Source organism: Leptinotarsa decemlineata, unplaced genomic scaffold (assembly GCF_025532065.1).
Source record: "Leptinotarsa decemlineata unplaced genomic scaffold, Ldec_3_MD MMD2_P_RNA_scaffold_5, whole genome shotgun sequence".
NCBI lineage: Eukaryota > Metazoa > Arthropoda > Insecta > Coleoptera > Chrysomelidae > Leptinotarsa > Leptinotarsa decemlineata.
The window spans coordinates 17,192,789-17,211,506 of record NW_027412532.1 but is presented as its reverse complement, the minus strand read 5'-3'; the positions used below and the strand labels follow the sequence as shown (position 1 = coordinate 17,211,506).

Sequence of the window (18,718 nt, the reverse complement as noted above, 5' to 3'; positions counted from 1 at the left end):
GGTGGTCTATTTGAAAGAAGGAATAAGGAAGTTTACCCTCAACTTCCGGTATGACGGAAAGAGAACGGAAGTTGAAATTATTTTAGTTTAGAAGGCCATATTGTAAAACCCACTACCACAAAATTTCAAGTTTGTATTTTGAATCGTTTTCCATATATTCCTAACGAACGCTCGTCGTGAAAGACCTTGTATATCAAATTTCAGCTTCCTAGGACTAACCAGAACGGAGTAACAGAGATTAATTAGTTTTAAGTGAGTGACTTTTGTATAGATACGAAACTGTTTACATAAATTTTGTATAAACAGTTGTGTAATAGGTTGCACAAATGGTCACGAGAAACTATTTATAAAGATATTCGTATAAACGTCCCTTTCCAACGAAAATTGAATGACACTGTCTCTACTACATTTCACTTGATCGTTTAATTTCTGAGTAAATATTATTCAATGAGTTTTATTACCATAAACTGAAGTTTCGCGACAAAGATAATTGAGTTTATGAAATGTTTCTTTACTAATCAAATCAATTCTCGGATAATATTTCATAATTTTGTACCGGATTCATTAAGTAAACCTTCAGAAAGTTTCTGAAAGTTTGAAACAACGAAGTATTATCAACGATAAATTATTCGTTTAATAGCACATTCAAGATTTTCGAAGACTTGAAAACTCAGACACGATACCCATCACTGAAAATATAGGGTGGCGAAAGTGTAGATCAGTTGAAATAAATTTCTATTCCGGATTGAACGAAAATAAAAATGATTTATTGCATTGAGTTAGTGTCCGACTGAAACTGGTTTTTACGACCGAAACCGAAAACGAATTTCGGCAACGGTCTCAGTTTCGGCCGAAACCGAAACTAACGTATTCTATAAACACTTTATTGTGTGATTTTCAATAGACAGTTTTACAAAAACGCAACACGTGTTTCGCCATACAATGGCTTCCTCGGGCGTGTCTCAATAACTAATTCTACAGATTTAATGCTATATATATACCTCATTCTACAATTTGAAGTACCTGAATTTCAAGAACCTGATTTTTTTTCACCTAACTTTGTAATGAATTGAATTACCTGAGCTTATGTTCCATTTTCCACATTTGAAAACATATTTAGTGACGGAGAGTTATTCAATTATAATTGATGATTCAGTAAATTACATGAATTCCTGAATCTAATGATTTCTAAACACTCTAGAAGATTCAAACTCTTCTCTTCTAAATGTAACACATCGTATTCATGATTGAACTCATGTCCTTCTGCTAAAAGGTGGTTTGCAAATGTGGAATTGGTCTTTCTATTTACAAAACTTCTTCTATGCTCTTTAGTTCTTTGGGAAAACGTTCTTCCTGTTTGGTCAATATACAGTTTTGGACAAGAGCCACAAGTCAGCTTATATACTCCTGATCTATTCGACACCAAAGTTTTGTCTTTATTGTTTTTAATAAATTCACTTAGATTATTATTCGTTCTGTAAGCTACGTTTCCGTTTTCTTTCATAAAAAAACGGGCAATATTCCTGGTTGGTTCATCCAAATATGCCAATGTCCTATAACTGACGTTATCGCATCTTGAATATAGGTAGACCAGGTCCATGGCTTGCTTTTGTAGTTTTTTGGAAAGAATGGCGTTTATAATATCTACCTTATAACCGTTATTAACCGCGATCTGTTTGATCAAATTCAGTTCTTTCTTGAAATCCCTTTCAGACAGTGGAATATTCAATAATCTGTGAAGCATAATATTGAATGCAGCAATTTTATTCTGGTAAGGGTGTGTGAAGGAATTATGTATGATAAATACAAGTACGAAAAATAACAATAAACATACATTTGCAATTTTTCACAAACCATCGTACACGGACATTATCATACATAATTCCTCCACACACCCTTACCAGCATAAAGTTGCTGCATTCAATACAATGCTTCACAGATTATTGAATATTCCACTGTCTGATAGGGATTTCCAGAAAGAGCTGAATTTGATAAAACAAATCGCGGTTAATAACGGTTATAAGGTAGATATTATAAACGTCATCCTTTCCAAAAACTAAAAAATCAAGCCATGAACCTGGTCTACCCATATTCAAGATGCGATAACGTCAGTTATAGGACATTGGCATATTTGGGTGAACCAACCAGGAATATTGCCTGTTTCTCGATGAAAGAAGTTGTAAACGTAGCTTACAGAACGAATAATAATCTAAGTAAATTTCTTAAAAACAATAAAGACAAAACTTTGGTGTCGGATAGATCAGGAGTATATAAGCTGACTTGCGGCTCTTGTCCAAAACTGTATATTGGTCACACAGGAAGAACATTTTCCCAAAGAATTGAAGAGCATAAGGAGTAGTTTTGTAAATAGAAATACCAATTCCACATTTGCAAACCACTTTTAGCAGAAGGACATGAGTTCAATCATGAATACGATGTGTTTAATTTAGAAGAGAAGAGTTTGAAGCTCAATCTTCTAGAACGTTTAGAAATCAATAGATTCAGGAACTCAGGTAATTTACTGAATGATCAATTAGAATTGAATGAGTCTCCGTTACTAAATATGTTTTCAAATGTTGAAAATGGAACATAAGCTCAGGTGATTTAATTCATTACAAAGTTAGGTAAAAAAACAGGTACTTGAAATTAAGGTACTTCAAATTATAGAATGAGGTGTATATATATAGCATTGAATGTGTAGAATTAGTTATTTAGACACGCCCGAGGAAGCCATTGTATGGCGAAACACGTGTTGCGTTTTCGTAAAACTCTCTAGTGAAAATCACACAATAAAGTGTTTTTAGAATAGTTAGTGACGGATTATTTTAATTGTTTCTTATCGAAAACGCATATCGATATGAATTTCGAACCAAACAATATTGCATAGTTGGCTGATATACCCTCAACTACTTGAAAATCTCACTTGTTAATTTCTGTGAGCGACAAAAAACAGAAAACCTTGTGTTGTGAAATGATGTAAGTTAATTTGATAACATGGGGGTTGCGGTTGCTGTATTTCTCGATATCGAAGGAGCATTTGACAATGCACTATCTAGAAACATAGGAACATCTATGGCTGGGGAAGGTATAGAATCTACATTAACTGGCTGAATCTATGCCATGCTGGTAAACAGATCTGTTGAAAAACAGCGTTGGCTGATACTCCGCCTATTCACCATATACTGAAAGTTTTTGTTATTGTTCCTGTATACCGTTTTATTTTATGAATTGATGGATGTAGCCGTTACTATGTGGTAGGAGATCATGATGAAAAGAGAAATAAAAATTTCTATGTTTTTTACCACTTTTATTTATTTTTCTATTAATTTATTTATTTATTTGATTTATTTATTAGTGGTAAAAAACATAGAAATTTTCATTTCTCTTTTCGTTTTATTTTATTTTTGTCTATTCCATTTGTATTTTGATGGTGAATAAAGACGTATTTTATTATTTTAACTCTTCAAGGCGGGGTCATTGGGTGGGGTACTATCTCTCCTTCTGTGGTCGCTACAGATGGATGGTCTGATTGATCCCCTCGACAGAAAAAAAATAGATCGGCAAGCATATACAGATGACCTTGTCATCTTGGCAAGGTCCACGTCGGGAAGGGTGCCTTATAATATCCGCCAAAGCACGATGGACGTTGTTCACAGTTGATGCCTGAAGGAGGAGATTTCTGTCAACCCTAGCAGAACTGTGAAACTAGGTGGAGAAAATTGGATGATTTAAAGTCACTTTCATTTGATGGTGAGGTCATTCCATTTGGAACGGAGTTGAAATATTTTGGCATTGTCCTTGATAAAAAACTCACTTGGAACGCTTGTTTGGAAAAAGTTATACACAAAGCTAGATTGTTCCTATGGACATGTCGAAGGATTTGTGGTGAAGTTTGGGGTCTAGGTCCCGAACAAATTCATTGGATTTATGTGATGATTGTCAGACCAATGATCACTCATGAAGCAATTGCTTGGTTGCTGAAGGTTTTACAAAAAACGGCTCAGGCGAAGCTCTCTGGCTTACAGAGACAGACTTGTCTGTAGTACCACACCGTCAGCGGCCATAGAGATCCTTCTAGATCTACCTCCTCTCCACATTTTTCTGGAGAGAGGGGATAGATGGACTGCACATTGCCAGTTGCACAAATCAATTTAATGCAGAGTGCAACAGACTATTGAACTGGAACTCACAGTATTCTAGAAATGACCTCTTACTTTATGCCTCCAACCATCAACTGCGAACTGCCTTATACAGTACTTTTCCCGAGTAGAGAGGACTGGATTCTTCGGGAGAAGGAAATATTAAGAGAAGATAGTTGTTGATTCATATATGGATCAAAAACACCTTCAGGTTCTGTTGCAGGTATTTTCAGTCGCAGACCCAGGACAGAGATATCAACCTGCCTGCTCCTATCGAGCAATATCTAAATTGGTAGCAAATTACCAGAAACGACTCTCCCTGATAGGAAGACTTAACAGATTGTCTCTGATCTGGATTCCTGGCCATACTGGCGTGAAGCTGCTGACTCCCTTACAAAGAAGGGCGATCCATGCAGCTTCATCAGACCAGATCCTGTCATTGCTTTAGGCTTTGCCAAAAAAAAACATTGAACACCTGGGTGGCAAGAAGATTAATGGACTTTTGGCAAATTAATTCAGGATTGGCTCATTCCAAGGCGTGTTTATTCACTATTTGAAGCATGATACCAAGCAGTTGTTGGACTATAGTAGGGATGAACTACGACGTCTAACAGGCTTTCTTACAGGTCACTGTCATTTGAATCATAATATGCAGAGACTAGGATTGTCGGAAGACAGTGTGTGTCGCCTCTGTTTGGAAAATGATGAAACAGCAGAGCACATACTTTGTGCCTGCCTCGCTGGGGATCGAGTCAGGGTATATGCTTGAACAACCTGGGAAAGTATTTTTTGAGGAATCGAAGAAACTATTGACTCTTTGATTTTCCTCAGAAAAAATATGACATTATTGACAAAACCACCCCATGATTTAGGGATTGACAAGTTAGAGGTTTTTAATTTTCGTAATTTTATTTTGCATCGTATAACAAAACTGCAACTTTTTAAACAATCTGCTTTTATTAACTTCTGGTGCAGATGCACTTGGTACGGGTGATTTGTTTTAGATTTTGAACTCCTGGTAACTGAAGTAATCACTCAAATCGACCGTTTCTAATACTGAAGTCGATATTTGATAAATGAAACATGGTGATGAATGAAATATAGTGAAAATTTTTAAGAGGAGTTATTGAACTATGAACAAAATTAGTTTATACAGAAAAGCATAGTTTCAGTAATCATTTTGTTGAGGTTCGAATTTGAGATAACTCAGAAGGTTTTTATATCTCTACACAAACAGTTTTTGTTTTTATTTTCCAAGAATGTGTCGTTAAAACTTGAAACATCACAGCTCCTCAACAACTTCAAGAATATTCATGAACAGTTTATTCCAAACCATAAACTTCACTTAATTAATAGAAAACCTGAACCGCGTGACATATATAGATATAACTTTGAGTAACTTCTTCATCCGTAACGAGTCATGAAAGAGATATAGCGACATCATTCCAAACTGTTATGTTGGTAATGTCGATAAAACAGATATAACATTTTGTAATATTCAAGGCGTGGGTGGGTAGCTCAAGTATAATGAATAATAGGTCATTCAAATATCATAGTTTTACTCAACTTGTTCGTTATATCGATTATGAGTTATGTTCTCCACTGAATTACAGATATGATCAGAATAGTGAATGAAATTCGGGGTTTGTGAATACTCAGACCCCCTTCAAAGAAAAAAGAAAAAAATTTCAGAAAGACTTTCATGCTGTAAGTGTAGAAATAATCCTGCGAAAAAGTTTCTGGGCCAGAGGCCCGAAAAAAAAGGTCAATTAACGAATACGTTATTTTCATCATTCAAATGGGGATGTTTGAAAAACCACATTCTTCAATATTTTTACATTTCCTGTTGTACTTCATTGAAATTGAATTCTTGTAGTGGGTGTGTTATGGCTGGCCTACAGTCCATTTTTAAAAGAATTCAGTAAGGAATAACTCAAATCGAATAATTCCAATGGCATAGATATTCACTTTCTGAAAGGGAATGAATTGAAAATGTCTAATTATTGTTGAAAACTAAGACCTTAGTAATAAATTATTCCCGAAGAAGTTGTTTCATCCCTAAATGTTCCTAAATGAAGACAAATGAATTAGTTATGCTGCATTGTATATTCTCTGTTGTTTCATGTCCAATTCTTTTAGAGTTATTTTTGAGTCAATTGTAAGGACAAAGGACATCAGAAATCATTTCCTGATTGATTTCATAACGACCATAAATGTAGAAAGCTAGAAAACGATGGTCCCATTACTGTGGAAAGCTCAAATGTGCTGGGTTGAATTTTCTACTGCATCATCTTATGACGTTTCCTCTCATATATGAGAGGTTCACAAAAGAAAAGGTGACAATACAGAAAATAGCAGTCAGGAACGGTTTCTCGAGGGGTATTGTAGATGATATAAGGAAGAAAACCACCATCAATACACGAAGAACTTTGGAAAGATGTTCGAGGAACTATGTATGAAAGTGGTATTTAAAACAAGTCATACACTACAGAGCTTTTCAGGAAATCCAAAGGATAAAGTTGAGAATTCGAAAAAGTCTGGAATTCACGAAATTGAATATAAGGAACTGCAATGCAAAATATTATGTACCGACTGAAAGATGTATTGGAATGAGATATAAGACACACTTAGCATACCTAAAATATGGAAGACCAGAAAACTCAGCCGCCACCCATCATGTTTTGCAACAAAACCATTCCATAGACTTCAGTTCATTAACATTAGTTGGACAAATTAACAACAAGCATCTAGATACCTATGAGAGCTTAGAAATGAGTCAACATAATAATATTATGAATAACGATGGTGGACCAATGTTTAATATTTTACTATAAAGCTTGTTGAAATAATATTTTCAGTTATCAGGTATACCGGACTAGTAGATAAGGCATCATTGTGAAACAAATTTTCAGACAATTGGGACGCAGATACCTAGCAGGTGTATCTATGGTATATATAAGGACAATGTGTAATGTAGATTAAGTTAAAATGTCCTCGTTAAAATGGTCACTTGGTGATTGAAACACGTGTCGAAGCGTTGAAAATAACGGTTTGGTGTTGAGATAGAACTCCAGTAATATTCATAAATGAATAAACCGATATGGCTGGGTTATAAGCCGTTCATTTTCATCTGACCTCATTAGTATATACAAATACACTAATGTAACGGCATTAACATCTGAGACATTTGATTGACATATTGATATAATGCGAACTTTGAAGAGCTGTCACGAATGATAAAAAGCGTTGTCAAGAATTATTACTCTATTCGCATCCAAATTTGGGATCAATGTGTTTTCAAACCATCCCTCAAAAATATCAGCTTTCATGTTCATATGATAGTCAACATTGCAGTTCTTAAGTTTTTTTCCACATAATTTCACATAATTCAAAACCCATCCTTTACTTCCTCCGCAATGCTCAATGATTAGTCGCGATCATTTGTTTGCAGGCATGTTAGGCGTACACATTATCATTGAGAGTCAAATTCAAGAAGACATGTTTAGAAACTCTCAAATTGAATACTAGTAGACAAACTTGAGTAATTTGTTGTTTTGTGCCTGTTTCGTATCAACATTAATTAGATCCAGACACCAGATAGAGTCTTATTCTCACCACAATCATAACATAAGATATGTTGAACCAGTTTCCATCCTGAATATTGGGAACATTGAATATTACTAGAATTTTATCGCTACACCAAACCGTTATTTCAACACCTCAACACGTGTTTCGATCACTAAGTGATCATTTCCAGGAGAAAGATCGAACTTCTTCTTGAAGATGATCACTTGGTGATCGAAACAGGTGTCTAGATGATGGAATAACGGTATGGTGTTGGGATAAAATTCCAGTTATATTTATTACTACACCATAGGTTCCAAATAGTGCACCATTGGGCACACTATTGAAATATGGAAAATTAAAAAATAAACAGATTTCATTAAATTAATTTTTTTATGTTGTTTCGATCCCATTGAAGATGGTCTTACTAAAAGTCCGAGGTTTGTAAAACTTCTTAAGACGGTTACCTCGTTTCGATTCTCAATCCACATATACAGTGTGTAACAACGAAAACTTAACAGAGCCGTTTTTGAATATAAAAAGTAAGATTTTCAAAAAAGCTCGGACACGTCGATTTCTAATTGAAGAGGGACACCTTTCAGACTATTCAGATTTTTTGTAGTACGCACTCCCTTGGATGGGTGCGTCCGACGACCCTTATTTAGATAGGGAAAGTAGGGCACCTTGTTTTGAAGGTCTTTCGAACACCTTTACAACTCTGTTAAAAGAAAATTTTTTTAGCGATTAGTTTTCGAGATAATTTGAAGTTAAAATTGCCATGTTAATAATACATTAGACAGACCACTCGGTAACTTGTATGCCTAAATAAAAAAAAATTCGAGCAGTTCTTCTTACCAGTTTTTTGTTAAATAAAATCCCTTTTTTAAAATCAATACCCATTCCTCTTCTTCCAGTTTTCATTAGTACATCGTTCGATTGTTTTGTTTAAACGGGTCGTGTATTGTTATTTGTTTAAAAATGCCTTACACTACTGCTGAAAGGGTTTCAGTCCTAATAGATCATCAATTTTATTTAACGAGCAAAACCATGGTAAACTCCTAAGCAGAAAGCACTTTCTGGATTTGGTCACAAAATTCAGGGAGACAGGTTCGGTTTTAAATAAGAAAAGAAATGTTCAGAGAAGGGTAGTGAATGACGATAATGCGATTGGAGTGATTGTTCAAGTTATCGCCAATCCCAGGTTAAGTACCAGAGGTTTATCAGCAATGGCCGGAATAAGCCATATGAGCGCATGGAGAATCCTTAAAAACCACAAATTCCATCCTTACAAAATTAAACTTGTTCATGAACTCAATGAGGATGATTTTGACCGAAGACAGGAGTTTTGTGAGTGCATGAGTGCAAGATTAATGCAAAATCCCGAGCTGCTTTATAACATCTGTTTTTCGGACGAAAGCTCATTTTAGTTAAATGGTTGCGTGAACCGTCACAATTGCCGTTATTGGTCGGATGAAAACCCAAGACAATACGCAGAAATATATACCCAACATCTCCAAAAGTTGAATGTTTGGGCCGGAATATTAGGCAATCATATTATAGGTCCATTTTTCAATGATGAAAATTTAACCGGTGATTCTTATTCACAACTTCTTGAAGAGGTAATACAACCTCGTATTGTTGAAATAATTGAACAGGATCCAAGATGTCAAGATGAATTTTTCCATTTTCAACAAGACGGTGCACCACCCCATTATGACCAGCAGGTTCGAAATTTTTTGAATAATCATTTTGAAGGACAATGGATTGGCAGAAGAGGTCCAATTGAACGGCCAGCAGGATCATCAGATATAACACCACTGGACTACTTTTTGTGGGGATATTTGAAGTCTAAAGTTTATGCTACACAGCCAGCCACTTTGGATGAATTACGTCGTAGAATTATTGATGAATGCCAAGCTCTTCAATTAGAAATAGATGTGTCTGAGCTTCTTTTAGAAATCTTACTTTTTATATTCAAAAACGGCTCTGTTGAGTTTTCGTTGATGCACACTGTATATAGAAATTCGTACAAGAATATAAACTGTTTTAGTGAATACTGTTAGTGTTTAAGTGAATAGTTTTAGTGAATAGTTAAATTTAGCACGAATGACTGAAGTATAAAAAATAAGAGTATCACAAATAGAACATTCCAATACATCTTGCGCTGAAACTTTTTCATTGGGAAACACAGAAATATATCTGGTAAAAGTCATCCGAGAGGTGCTCACCAATCGTGGATATTGTCTTACCCTAAATAGTTCGCAGAATAAACATAAATATCCCGTTGATCAGTACATCTATCAGTGAAATTATTGAAAAATATGCTGAAATACGATAACTGCGGTTACTTGTTTCACATATTGTAGTAGTTATTTAAGTTCATCATGAAAAGTTACTAGGTTATATGAACCGCTGAAGAATCTAATTACAAGTTACTGACTAATTGGACTCTTCGGTGGATTATATTACGCAGAACCTTTTCGTGTTGAACATTTCAGATTCAGTAGATTCAATAGTGAATCAACTTTGTTTTCTGATTCTGTATTTATTTAATTTTGTTCATCTTTCAGATTGTGGAAGGCTATATACACCAAAAAACAGAAAAAAAGTATCTATTCATTTTGAACGTGAAGGGGTGCTGAAGGGCCTTATAGTGATTTTTTATATAGCTCAGTTCTAAAATTACAACTCATTATGTTCAGTTTAAGCGAATCAAAAGGTAGACTGAAAAATCTGGCGGAGTCGCCAGTAAATTTCAAATTCTTGAGTCTATTAATTTTGGAGCATAACAAAAGAAGGAATTTCATTCCTCTCACCACCAAATTGATGTGATACGTACATGTCAAAGTCGAATAATGAATTTCAGGTTTCCCAATGAAGTTTCATATAATTTTGTTGAACCCAAAACAAGTCTCAGAAAAAAATTTCAATGATATATTCATCACAGAATTCCAATAACAGTTTTAAATTGAATATGAACAACATTTTTTCAACCTATCAACTACTAGCATGAACTTCAATTATCATCCCCTTTAGATGCCGAATCAATTCTGACTGTATGGTTCCTCAAATCAAACTTGTCTTCAGATTCCGAATCAGATGTTGCACCCTCTAGTAAATCATATTCTTGGTGTTGTTTGAACTTAACTTTTCTTGAACGGTTTTTTATACACGAGCGAACTCCAATGAACGTGAATCTGATAATAAATCCAAGGATTGTAAGAATCAAACCCAGCAAAATAGCATATAGAAAAGTATCAATCATACTCCATTCTGCAGATTCAGAATATCTAACAATTGGCACAAGAGTTGGACCGAAAAGTATTTTTTCAGAAGTTTTCTCAGCAGCTAACTCTTTCAAACTACCTTCAAGACTTCGGTTCAGGTCCACAGCAAGCTGGTGAAACACAGTTTTCCCCAGCCAGTCTGCTAGTTCGATTTTTCCCATTTGTCTCAAACGGTGTGCCAATGCTTCATGAGTGTCACCTTTTCCTTCACCAGGTTCAGAGTTCCAATGATGAAGTTGTTGTATACACGGTAGGTCCTTAGGAATTTTCCTTTGGGCCTGATCCAATGAATTCGGTTCTTGGTAGGTTTCAAAATGCGCCGCTGCAATTAGTCTTCTGCACTCTTCACTTGTTAGATGATCGGCTAAATACTGTAGTTCTGCAGAATTCAAGTCTGTTGTGGTATATACATGACAACTCAAACTGATCATTAACAATGTAGAAATGAATGGTTCAACAATCATGACGAAGTTTGGTTAGAACTGTCATGTGGCTGTCATATTGATGACATTCTTCAAGCGTTCCATTGGAAAAAGAGTGCACATTTGAAATAATGAATCCGCATTTTAGTGTGACCTACATAGTAGTAAGGAAAATGACGCCATATTTGACATTTGAAAAATCTCTTTACTCTAAAAACACATCCAGGATTTATTGGAAAATATATAATGGCAAAAAAAAAACATTCCAAACTCATATCTAATACAAAACGCTTGTCTTATCAGAATGAAATGGTGGGTTCCGATAATTCCACAAAAATAGCTTAGCGGGTGATGAATAGCATAACACACTCTTGTACAACTATGAAAAATATTTCCTCAATACATGGAAGTGAGGTTGTCAATGATCCTGAAAGAATATCTTGCATTTTCAATGATTTTTTCACCACTGCCCCTATGAAGATAATTGGGGAGATTGAAAATAATAAAAAAAAAATTATAACTCTATACAGGGTGTAAATAAATGAGATACATCGTCATAAATGCGAAACTAATCTATCTAGTAGGTCGCTATTAGCGGTAGTGACAATTAAATTGGTATGACGCTGTCAGTTTGTGAATTTTCGAAATTGAATTAATACTAATTGTGTGTTGTTGTTCTGTTCTTAATTTTTTACTTTAATAATTCACTTGTTACTAAATTGGCATACACAAATGAGGAAATGGCTGATATGCATTACGTATACGGTCTGTCGCAGGGGAATGGGTTAGAAGCTTCTAGAAGATATGCTGAAATGTATCCTCAACGGCAGCATCCTTCACATAGAATATTTGCTCGACTTCATCAACGATTACGAGAATATGGTTCATTCGACAAAAGACCGCAGGATTGTAGTCACCATCGAGAAGTACGAACACCACAGCTTGAGGGAGCAGTACTTAATTTGATTGAAGAACAACCTACTACCAGTACTAGAAAGATTGCTTTCCAGCTGAATGTTGATCATATGACGGTATTTCGAATTTTAAAGGAACAACTCTTATATCGTTACCATCTGCAACGTGTACAGGCACTATTACCGCAAGACTTTCCGAACTGAATTTTGCAGTTGGATGCTGGAAATGATTAGAAGAAATTGTGACTTTCTGAAGACGATAGAATTCACAGAAGAACGTAGTTTTTCTCGGGACAAGATTATTAATTTTTATAATTACCACATATGGGCTCAGGAAAACCCTCACGCTATTGTCGGAACTAACCATCAAGAACAGTTTTCTCTTAACGTGTGGCTCGGAGTTATTGGGGATGATTTAATTGGGCCTCATTTTCTACCTCCTTGATTAAATGGTGAGGCATACGTTCAATTTTTGAGAGACGTGCATCCAGTAATGCTGGAGGAAGTTCCTTTGGGCGTCAGAAGGGATATGTTTTTTATGCGTGATGGGGCTTCCGCCCATTTTAGTCAAGTAGCACGTCAGCATTTAACTGAAACATATGCAAATCAGTGGATAGGTCGAAGAGGACCACAGAACTGGTCCGGTCGATCCCCGGATCTTAATCCTCTCGATTTCTCTATTTGGGGTCATTTACAGCATTTGGTTTATCGTACTCCTGTTCGCGATGTAGAGGACTTAAGAAACCGCATCATCGATACGTGCAGAGTAATCAGAGAGACTCCAGGAATATTTGAGCGAATACGTGTCTCAATGCGCCGATGTCTAGACGCATGCGTAATGTCTGAAGGTAGACATATTGAACATTTACTATGATTTCTACATGTTGTGTGTTTTGTTATTGATAAATTAGTTTTGTTTATCACCCTTCATTCGTTTAATGCAGGTACTAACTACGAAATAACAATCGATCCAGTTCGTATTTATGACGATGTATCTCTGTAGTTGTTCGTAAAATAATGTTTTGCTGCGAACTGGTTCATTTTGGTCAAAAAACACAAGAGACATTATTTATTCAGATTAAAACAGGCTATCGGAAATAAATTTTTAAATGGTTAACAAATGATAAGACAAAAAGTTACATTGGAAATAAATTTTAGGGGCTGCGTTTTCCACTCCTTACAACCATGGGATAAACCAAATAAATTACTGGCCAAGTGTTTCTCTGGTAGTACAAAACGTCAGGTTTTGTACTACCTCGTGAAAAAAATTGTTATACAAATTTTATGTACCCCTCTTTAGGGGCTCTATCTTAATAAGGGATGCTCCAATGAAGTTTCTTTATATAAAAGATCCTATCTTTTTTTCGATGAGGAATCACCTCCTTGAATGTTTTACACTTATTCAGTTACACCCTGTATATATGTTTCAGCCTATTGGGCATCGTCATTACCGGGCAGGCGGTCCTCGATTGAAGACAAAATGTGAATAATCATGAAAAGTAGGGGAGACCGGGGCTACAATTAACAAAAAATATATTTTTAGTTGTAGCTAAGAAATAATTCAACATTTAGACTTGATTTTTGAGATACATAATGCTATAATCATTCAGGTATTACGTAATAATCTCAAGACAAACTTTATAGTAACGATGCCGTAGATAGAATGCTTCTTCCCAAAAATGGTGGTTGTTAATTGTTACCTCAGGTTTGGGGCTAGAATTAACAGGAATGGGGCAAGTATTTACAGAAGGGGTAAAAATCAACATAGGTCATGCTGCCTAATATAAAGAAAAATAAATATATTTAGGACATATTTTTTAATTAATGAATGTGTAATTAATACAGCCTTGCATGTAACAAAGTAAAATCTCTCTACGATAACTATTTATCAGTCTTAAACAGGACATATTTTTATATTCAAAGTTAATTAGGCATATTATTCAAACATCATACGATGAGGTAGAAAATGGCATATTTTTTGTCTTAAAAAGTAGGTAATGAGTCTTTAATAAACATCTGTAAACTTGATATAGAAGGAGATCTTAACAATTTTTAATAATTACAATGCTAATATTTAATTTACTGTAGAAAAAGAGATTGATTGAAGTATTCCATTTTTGGATATAACTCTCATAAGAACAAGAGAAAATGTTATATTGAGCAAGTGGTACAGGAAATCTATTTCTAGTAACAGTTTCATCAATTATCATTCTTATCATTCAACTAAAATGAAATTGAACATGATTAATAACATGAAAAGAAAAAAAGAGTTATTGATACCACAAATTCCATATTTAAAGATGATTGGCTTAATACTTCAAAAAGAATTCTTATTGAAAACTCATACCCAGAAAAACTTGTAAACACTTCACTTTTTAATACTAAAACAAATTCAATTCAGACAACCTCAAATACAAACCAAGAAACAAACAAAAACAAAAATTCCGTAGCCTTCCATGCGTAAAAGATTTAACTTCAAAATTGATTAATGTTCTAAAGGAAACAAATCTCAGAATTGCTCATAAGAGTGTTAAAACAACAAATCAATTATTTTCAAAAATAAAAACACCTGTTAATACTGATCAAAATTGTAATATCGTTTATAAAATACCTTGCAATAATTGTGATGAAGTGTATATTGAACAGTCCTCAAGACTTCTTAAAGGTCGAATTGCCTCTCATAAAAGTGACTGCAGAAGAAATGTTTAATCATGAGCATGCATTATCAGAAAATGTAAATTCATTAGACCACCAAATGCACTATACTAATGCTAGTATTTTAGAAATTGAACAAAATTCCTACAAACGTTGTTTTCTAGAAATGATACATATAAATAAAGAATTAAAATTCATGAATAAAAGAACTGACTCAAATAATCTCAGTCAAATTTATACTAATTTATTTAAATTAGATAATGATAGTTGAAGAAGAAATAGTAATGCTTAATCATACAGTATGTAGGTAGGTAGGTAGGTCTAACGTGAGTGGGTCTATTCGACCCTCTACCGCAACCCATAAGGGTTTATTGTGGCTCACACCTATTCACACTCGGCCAAATAAACCCAGCTTCTTAACGAAGCCGATTAGTTTGTATGGTGAGTGGTCTTTCAGGTCAGATAGTGAGAGTACGGATCTACCGAATTCAAAGAACCTGATTCAGTCCCCAGCTGGGCAGGCACAAAGAATATGCTCTGCAGTTTCATCATTTTCCAGACAGAGGCGACACACACTGTCTTCCGACAGTCCAAGTCTCTGCATGTGATGATTCAAATGACAGTGACCTGTAAGGAGACCTGTTATATATCGTAGCTCATTCCTAGTGTAGTCCAACAACTGTTTGGAATCAAGCTTCGAAGGGTGAATAAACGCCTTGAAGTGAGTCAATCCTGGAAGATTCTGCCACAAGTCCATAACTCTTATTGCCATCCAGGTGTTAAGTGTTTGTTTGGCAAAGCCCAAAGCGATGCCAATGACAGGTTCTGGTTCAATGAAGCCGTTTGCAGCACCCTCCTTTGCAAGAGAGTCAGCAGCTTCATTGCCTTCCAGGCCAGTATGGCCATGAATCCACACCAGAGACAATCTGTTTAGTCTTCGTATCGAAGAGAGTCTTTTTTGGCAGTTTGCTACCAATTCAGACGTTGCTCGGTGGGAGCCAAGAGCTTCCAACGCCGCTTGACTCTCCGAGAATATTTTTATTGACTTGTGAGTGAGGTTGGATTTATCCAATCTCTCCGCACACAATTCAATGGCGTAGATTTCCGCTTGAAATACAGTCGCATAAGTTCCTAGGCAGGTAGATAACTCTGTCCTGGGTCTGCGACTGAAAACACCTGCACCAGAACCGAAAGGTGTTTATGATCCATCTGTGAACAACAATCTGCTCTTAATATTTTCTTCTCCCGCAGGATACAGCCTTCTCTACTCGGGAATAGTACTTTATAAGGCAGTTGGTAGTTTACACTTGGAGGCATAAAGTCAGAGGTCACTTCCAATGTCAACCAACAGTCTTTTGCACTTTGCATTGAATTGATTTGTGCAATTGGCAATGTGCACAAGTCTGTATGCAGTCAATCTAGCCTCTCTTTCCAGAAAAATGTGGAGAGGAGGTAGATCTAGAAGGATCTCCATGACCGCTGACGGTGTGGTACTGATGTTACCACTGATAGCCAGACAAGCCTGTCTCTGTAAGCCAGAGAGCTTCGCTTGGGCCGTTTTCTGTAAAGCCTTCGGCCACCAAGAAATTGCACCATACGTGATCATTGGTCTGATAATCATCACATAAATCCAATGGGTTTGTTTGGGACCTAAACCCCAAGTTTTACCACAAATCCTTCGACATGTCTATAGAGACAGTCTGGCTTTGTGTAAAACTTTTTCCAAGTGAGCGTTCTAGGTGAGTCTTTTATCAAGGACCATGCCAAGATATTTCACCTCGGTTCCAAATGGAATTACCATACCAGTGAGGGAAAGTGGCGTTAGATCGTCCAATTTCCTCCACTTGATAAAGGGAATAAACATTCTCGAAAGCTCGACTATATAACAAGGAGTATTCTTCAAACAATAGCCGAGTATTTTGACTGCATCCCCAACAATATTCCGTATTTCTATATATGTCGATTTTTTTTATAAATCTCTTTTGGTGTTCACAAATATAAGCAATACATTCAAAATGGTTCAAGTTGAATGTACTTTGAAGTTTTGTTGTTAGGGTCCAATTTGTATTAAACTCGTTTTCTAAATTTCTCTTTGAAAAGCTTCGAGAATTAGTTCGGAGGGCTGGTTTATAATCCATACCTTTAACTTCTCTTCGAATAGAAAACGACTATTAAGTGTTTTTATTTCATTTGGGATTTTTCTGTAAATTATCAGACATAGATAAGAGAGGAATCTTTGGTGTTTTGTAGTTTCAACCTTTGGTATTCTGCTTGTTTGGTTTTTCAGTCGAGTATTGTATAGATGGTCTATTTGGGACAGTTTATACTTGTGTTGGTGATGGTAAGATGCAAGATTGAAGAAGTACAATTGATGGATTGTAAATAGCTCAGCTTGTTGGAAGAGTTTATCTGACGGAAATATATAGCTTTCAATATACATTATCTTCATCAGCCATTTTTGTTTCACTTCTAGGTTTTAATTATAATTATTAGTTATCCCACCCCAAACAAGTATGCCATAGTTTATATGTGTTTGAGCTAGGCTTGCATGAAATATGTTCATTTATGTCGAGTCGAATGATTTTTGATACAGTATGAATTTTGTTATCATTGATCTCAATTTTTTTGTTACGTATTCAGCGTGTTCGTGTTCAGTCGTGAAATATATCAATAGTTGGGATTTTAGCGGCGCAACAAAGGAGGAATGCGATAATATTGAATAGGTTATGAATCTGTTAAATCTGTTTTGAATCTGTCATTTCGTTAATCAGCTATCGCCCCTATACGAACGACAACTCTCAGAAGTTGAGAAATTTGTGCGAGCTGAGGACTAACGAGGTCTTACCTTTTAAGGTGTGATTCCTAGCACGGTTGCAGAATCATCCCAGCTTCAACCAGATTAATTCTCTTGAGAAAAATATCTGGTCGAAGCGGGAATCAAACTCACGACATTCCAATCGTGAGTCAGGAGTACCACCACCGCGGCCAATTCCACAGCATAATTTTGAGATAAGAATTGTTGTTGTTCCAACGAATATATCTAATTTTGATTCCTCACCCATATTAATTTTTCTGTACTGTTCAGCTCTATACCTCTCAGTTATCATGTCACCATCTTCAGCAATAAATTTATGTTTCATTTTTATCTCACTTGCGTTTCTTATTTCTGTGATAATAGTTACTTGGCTCTCCATTTATTTCTGCTGCATTTTCATGTCATCAATCTCTGACCTTCAGTTACAGTCTTTTGAATTTTTGTCTTGTCTTCGTCATTCTTCTTTTTTCTCCAGTTTTAACCTCTAACATTTTTATTTTTTGCCCTGGGTACATGATTTCGTAACGTGTAGTGAACATACTCACTACTAGGTTCTTTTATCTTGAACATTCCTCATTCTACCTCATTCTACCTTGCCTCCTCTTTTCTGTTTCTATTGAATAAACTCGAATTATCAGTACCGAAGGTACCTAGAAGAAGGTATCTATGGTATAAATAAGGATAACATTGTAACTATATTTGGTTCAATCTCTTGAAGATGATCACTTGGTGATTGAAACAAGTGTCTAGGTGTTGAAATAAGGGTTTGGTGTTGAGAAAAAACTCCAATAATATCCAGAGTATCTGCTTACATACGCATTCTAAAACAGTCTTATCCTAATAACCAATACGAGTAAATAGCCAATTTGCGACCATTTAGCAGACACCTTGTTATTCTGGGCTCTTCAAGACTTGCTACATA

At 35.5% G+C, this 18,718-nt stretch overlaps 2 protein-coding genes across 2 annotated transcripts in view; both read right to left on the bottom strand.

Moving 5' to 3' along the window:
* The window catches only part of Ace (Acetylcholine esterase), a 488,528-nt gene that overhangs the window by 33,141 nt on the left and 436,669 nt on the right, over window positions 1–18,718 (bottom strand). The gene's annotated exons all lie outside the window — the stretch shown is intronic.
* On the bottom strand, window positions 10,520–11,518 carry LOC141480037 (uncharacterized). The gene has a single exon (XM_074169726.1). The coding sequence runs from the start codon at window positions 11,452–11,454 to the stop codon at window positions 10,720–10,722; it is 735 nt and encodes a 244-aa protein (XP_074025827.1). The 5' UTR covers window positions 11,455–11,518; the 3' UTR covers window positions 10,520–10,719.